The following is a 6,103-nucleotide window of genomic DNA, read 5'->3' on the forward strand; positions in this document are numbered from 1 at the left end:
GGTACAATAATTACAGGATCTGCCTTATTTGACAAATATCATTGTTGCCCACACTAAAAAGTTAACTATAAGGGAAAAGGGATATTTCTGTACACCATATACCATACGGTTTTTTGAACAAACCTTCTTGCGGAGAACTTATTTAATTTGCAAAAGCCGAAATATAAACATTTGCTTAGTAAACATATCAAAAATATTTATTCGTCACTTCATTTCAAACGTTTTTTCTTTTATTTAGAAAAATCATAAAAATTAAATTGAGCGAAAACAAAAAGCAGAGCCAACTAAAAGTAAAAGAATCAACATTGAAATGCGTCAAAATGAAAATAAGGGAGCACGAATTTCGATGTGAAGCAAAACTCACTGGGAAGGCAATACTTGTAACAATTGTATCATTTTTGTGAGTACTATATGTACATATAATTTCTATTAGAATTATCTTTAAAATTTTATTTATTTCTTGTGCAAAATTATTATCAAACAAATCTTTCGTAGATAAAGTTCTTCTCTGCATGCACACGCAAATAAAAAGACATAATTTTTTTACAATATTTGTTTAAAAGAGTTTCACTATTTATATTTAATATGTACACAAGTTGTTGTATTACAACAGAAAATTTTCAAAAAAATATTAACTTATAAATGACATCGAAACAGCTGCAAATTATTCAAGTGAAAAGTATCAAACGGTTGAGTACACAATCTAACGTGTATATATATGCATGTACATATCTATGTATATAGTGTGTATGTATGAGGTTCGACTATGAACATGAGCTTAAAAATAAGTGTTTCCGATTGCGCGGAACTAATAATGAGCTTGCAATTCCAAGCAAATATGTTTTTACATTTTTTTTTATGATGAGAATGTTTGAAGCGCAATAAATGTGTTGTTGAAAAAAATAATCATTAAAAAAATACTATAAAGAATTGCTTGTCAGGATAATGCCACTTTGCGAAACAATACATTGACTTAGAGAGATATGAGTTTGCTAGATTTTGAAGTAAAAAAAAAAAAGTTATGTTCGACTTAACTGCTGCTTATTTTTTATCGAATTTTTAGTAATTTCTTTTAAATATCTTAAATATTCAAAACTCTAATACTTAAGTTAAACTTCTAGAATGAAAATAACAAGTTGGAAAAAATGTGTCTCATCCTCCTTCATACTTTTACTTTCTTAAATTTTGCGCTAAGTACTATCTTCCATGTTTTCATGTCCTGCGTGTCCTGTTACTTCTTGAAGTTTAACAATGTGTCAGGTATTTCGTTGATGAAGTTCTAAAACAGAAAATGAATACATCAGTATCTACGTAGGTGTAATTTTTGGAAATCTTTTTGTGCTTTCATGAAATTCTACTTACATAAACTGGATGTGATATATCGGGACTTGAGTAATCGGCCCACTTCGTCAGATCTATTGATGGAATGATACCACTCTTGCATGGCACTCGTGGGTTACTAAAAAATATACAATTTAACACATAGTTAGGTGCATAAGTAATAGTGAACAAGTTTCAAAAAATAAAAGAATTGTTTTTGACCTTAAAAATTCCACTAAAAATGTGAAAACATATCGAGCCTTAACCGCCAAAATAACGTAAGCGATTTTTTTTTCAATTTTCTTTTTGATGCAAAAATATTCCTAGAGCATCTAGATGCCTTTGTGCATCACAAATAAAAATTTGAAAAAAAAAATATTTGCTTACGTTATTTTGGCGATTAAGGCTCGATATTTATAAATCGAGTCCTAAATACTGGATACAAAACCACTTCGTACTTACGATTTCATTGCATACTCAATACTTGCTATATACTCAATGTAAAAATAAATACTTTCTGAATTTTCGAAACTATTTCGGTATTTTTGGGGCAACTGCGGCCTTTTTGTAACTCTTATAGGATTTTCGGTATTCTAGGGAATATGTCAGTAGTTTCAAAACTACTTCGAGATTTTTAGACTCTGTGAGATTCGGGACTATTTCAAGATGTTCGAGGCTACTTCGTGGTTTTTAGAATTTTGGGGCTCTTGAGACTATTTTGAGATTTTCGAGACCGGTTCGAGATTTTTAAGATACTATGGACTATCTCGATTTTTCGAGACAAAATATATCGATAAATATTCCAATAAATAAATCGGTATTTATATCCACAACAATATCAATTATTATAACGGTAACAATATCGATAGAATTTCTGATAAATATAAGGATTGCAAAATCATGATCGATAAATATAACGAAAATTCAGAAAATCATGAAATAGTCCCGTTGGCTTGAATTCAGATGTGGGGGATCAGGCGTGGTGAGCTTGAGTGAGAACTGGTGAGTTTGTGTGTGGTAAGTCGGGGTGAATATTCGATTCTATTATCACTATATCTATTGATATCCTTACCCATAGATTTATCGAAATACTTGACAGTTCTAATATTATCGATATATTTGACAAAATCGTTATCGAATTTTTTCACGATTTGTTCTTTAAAGCTTTCCATTCTCATCAGTCATCGGTAATCTTAAAGGTTTTTAATCAAAGAGTTTTTCCATTAAAACTTACATTTCATGATCTGGCAACACCATCGGATAAATTTGTATAGTATCTATAAGATCGGTGTTGTCACATATCAAGCGTGATAGCTTCGCCTTCCTCAGCTCTTGCAGCTGCTCAGGTGTGAACGATGAAGGCTGATTAGGCAACTCATACCAGAAGCGGTCACCGCGCCGCACATAACTCATTTGTGTGGCAATAACGCAAGCGAAGGTTGGTCCTAACATTGAGCCCGGTAGGGGCTTCTCTGAAACGCCACCTGACCAAAGATCAATATCAGCTGGATGCCTGCAAAACAAAGTAATTTATAAAACAGTACATATGTAATTGCAGGAATATAAACAAATACTTACTCGAAGATACTCTCATAGCGCAGAATCGTATCGTTTGGCATTGAACCGAACATTTCCTCCCATGACGTCGAAGTGGGCAGACCGCAAAACTTTCTAAACTCCATATAGCCAGGCAGGCCGAACTCACGACCACGCTGCATATTGAATGCTACCAAATCCAAGCCATAGCGCGCTCCCTCCTTCTTGAACAAATGGTTGGTCACCTCCTGCGTAATGGAATCATCCATTGCCTGCGCCACTTGATTCATCAAGCCCATAAAGTATTCATCCAAAACACCAGCGCGATACAAATCATACGGACGACGAATTAAATCCGACAAACGTTTCGAGGCGATAAATTTGTGCGCCTTTGACCAACGCTCCACGGCGGTGGGTAGCAACGAGTGTCCGAAACGGAACGCAGCACCAGCGAAAGCATCAATAATACCAGGATTCACTTTATGATCATAGCCATCCCAGTAGCCATCTTTGTGCAGCACCAAACCGAATTTATCCATCACTTCTTTGCCCAACAATATGGGCAAGAACTCATTGAATGTCACATGTTGCACAATAGCGATGTTGATGCGACGCGCCTCTTGGAATAGGGTTTCATCATCCCAATGCTTGTTGATCTGTCCCAGTGCAGATGCTACGCGATTGTGTTCGCGCGCCATAAGCGTATGCATGCACGTCAGCACCAATTGTTCGTTCACTCGTATCTCGCCAGCTTCGAAACAGAACATGCTCTTATTCGGACGCGTGCAACCCTCATCGGGTATATCGAGTTTCAATGGCAACAAGTCTTTGAGTCCATACTCTTGAAAGACGGGATTCATGCGCAACAGGCCACCATAGCCGGTGCGAAGTTTTCGGGAAAATTTCTCACTGATACCGTACACAGTGTTGGCGTCAATAACACCGGTGAGTGTGTTGAATTGTTGGCGGGAGCCTGCAATGAGAGTAAGGTTTTGGGGTGAAATTAAATTTTGAAAGAGCTGCAGAGGCTGTCTATTTGTATCTATCCCGATTTTTACTATTTCCTCTTTTATTTCTTGGAGAGTAGCTCTTGCTAATTGCTTTTCACCAGGATGACAAACCACTCAACCAACCCATCAAGACAGAGGATACATTACACTGTGAGTAGCTTGGTCTAACAATTAAATATTAAAACAGTACTCACCCAATCGGCAACCTGGTCGTGGGGAAGGAAAACCCCGCACAAAATCTATACACTTCACGTTGAAAAGTCGATAGAAATAATCATCGTCTGGCACACGAATTTCATTACAGTACGGATGCTTAAGATGCAGAGGGCGTTTGCAGCACTCTTCCGGATCATTGCGATTAATGGGATCTGCAAAACAGGAAACGCATAATTTTTAGCAATGAACCGAGACAAACTATCATTTAAACAAAAGCTCACCCAACGGCGTGCCGGTAAGCGTAAAATCGTGATCCATAAATTGACCCCAAGCAATAACCATAACAGTGCCAGCATGATCGTGATAACCATCATCGGGATGCATTGTACGCGAGACAACACGCGAAATGGGCAGATCGTGGCCTGTGACTGAGATGCGTGGCGCATTTATGCCATCCGAATAGAGTGGGCCGACAAGGCGTTGGAATGGTGACATTACAGCGCCCCATGTGGGATGGTCGATGTTGTTGCAAAGGCCATCGAAGCGCCGATACTTGCCAGGACGGCACTCCACGCCGGCAAAGAAGGGCGGACACACGTCGCGTATAAGTGTTTTCGATGTGTCGATAGTGGGTAGCCCCTTTTCGATTTCCTCGTATGACAGACCGTAACTGTAAGAAAAACAAACAAGATGGAATATGTGAGCATGGGGAATTAATTAAATACAAGGCGATAAAACAAAAATGTATGAATGATACATTTGTACTATTGGCTATTGAATATCTGTGTATGCTCGCCGATGTTTGCAAGTAAATGCAATCGAAATCTAACTGACACCATAAACAACTGGGGCATTAGAACGCATGTGATGCCAATAGCAATTAATGACAAGCTAATGAGGTAAATGCGGTGGCGTAAACCCACATGTAACTATGTATGTCAATTGGTGATATGCGCTAGGGTGATCCAAAAAATAATAATAAGATTAACATTATTTCTATATATATATATTGTTTATATATATTACTTTTATTTACTTTAATAATTTTTTTTATTAGAAAGCATGCATAAAAATAGTAATTTCTTTAATTTAAGATCTCTTTAAATTTTTTGTATGCTAGAAAATAAAGTAATAACTTAAATATTTCTACAAAATTAAAACGAAACGTTAAAAACTTCAAAATTTTTAGTTTTTATAATTTTTCTGCCCCTCTATTTTAATAGTTTTGTTCTTGCTCCTTGGAAATATTTATGCCATGATAAAAGACAAATGCATTCAAACTTTTGTTTGGTAAAAAAATTTTATTTTGGCTGAAGTATCCATTTATATTTCAACTCACCCTTAAAAACGCAAAACTTTTTAGAGATTTTTTTTTCGTCTCACAGAATATTTTTCAATTGATCCAGATATGTTGTCTATTTTGGTATAAAATAAGCAATAACTTGATATTAGGGTGTACCTGATAGTAGCAAAATATCTATCGTGATATAATGAAAAATTTAGAGAAATACGATTTTGTGCCTAAAATGGACTTGAGCGACCTCTGAAATTTTTTTCAACAAGTTATGAACTTATATTTTTTGGCAAAAGGAACACTAATTTTCTGAGCACTAGATAATATAAAAAAAAATGTTGGACCACCCTTATACGCACGCACTATTCGACTAACGGTTGTCTACTGTAATTGCATTCACAGCGTAAAGTGGCAACAATTAGTCAGAACGGACAGAGTAAATACGTATTTATAACGCAATACCAATAATTCTATTAAAACGCCGCCTCTCTAAGCTGATAGTAAGTTTTCTTTGCGTCTTTATTTTTTTCTTCATTGCTTCTATAAAATATTCAATTGCAATTTTTGTAACTTTTTTGGCAAATGATAATGGCAATGTTGAACCAAATCATTCTTCAGTTCGCACACTCTCAGCTTTTGGTTTGCGAATATTGCAAAATTATCAAATTAACCCAATTCGAAGTGTCGCCGACAACTGACCGTTAAGTCTAAAATATGCAATTAATAGCTATTTATATGGCTACAACAACAAAAATGAACTACAATGCAGCAAATAATTAACTACAAG

At 35.8% G+C, this 6,103-nt stretch overlaps 1 protein-coding gene across 1 annotated transcript in view; it reads right to left on the reverse strand.

Annotated features, from left to right (window-relative positions):
• Positions 1 to 549: 549 nt before the first annotated feature.
• The window catches only part of LOC118737443 (peroxidase), a 100,630-nt gene continuing 95,076 nt past the window's right edge, over positions 550 to 6,103 (reverse strand). Inside the window, exons 5-10 of the mRNA XM_036467938.1 lie at positions 4,304 to 4,692; positions 4,061 to 4,234; positions 2,899 to 3,829; positions 2,555 to 2,833; positions 1,363 to 1,459; positions 550 to 1,279 (exon numbers count right to left, since the gene is read on the reverse strand). Coding sequence (XP_036323831.1) covers positions 1,232 to 1,279; positions 1,363 to 1,459; positions 2,555 to 2,833; positions 2,899 to 3,829; positions 4,061 to 4,234; positions 4,304 to 4,692 — 1,918 coding nt within the window. The 3' untranslated portion in view covers positions 550 to 1,231. The remainder of the gene's footprint in view (positions 1,280 to 1,362; positions 1,460 to 2,554; positions 2,834 to 2,898; positions 3,830 to 4,060; positions 4,235 to 4,303; positions 4,693 to 6,103) is intronic.

This window comes from Rhagoletis pomonella, unplaced genomic scaffold (genome assembly GCF_013731165.1).
Source record: "Rhagoletis pomonella isolate Grant_MI unplaced genomic scaffold, Rhpom_1.0 Rhpom_scaffold_00004, whole genome shotgun sequence".
Classification (NCBI taxonomy): Eukaryota; Metazoa; Arthropoda; class Insecta; order Diptera; family Tephritidae; genus Rhagoletis; species Rhagoletis pomonella.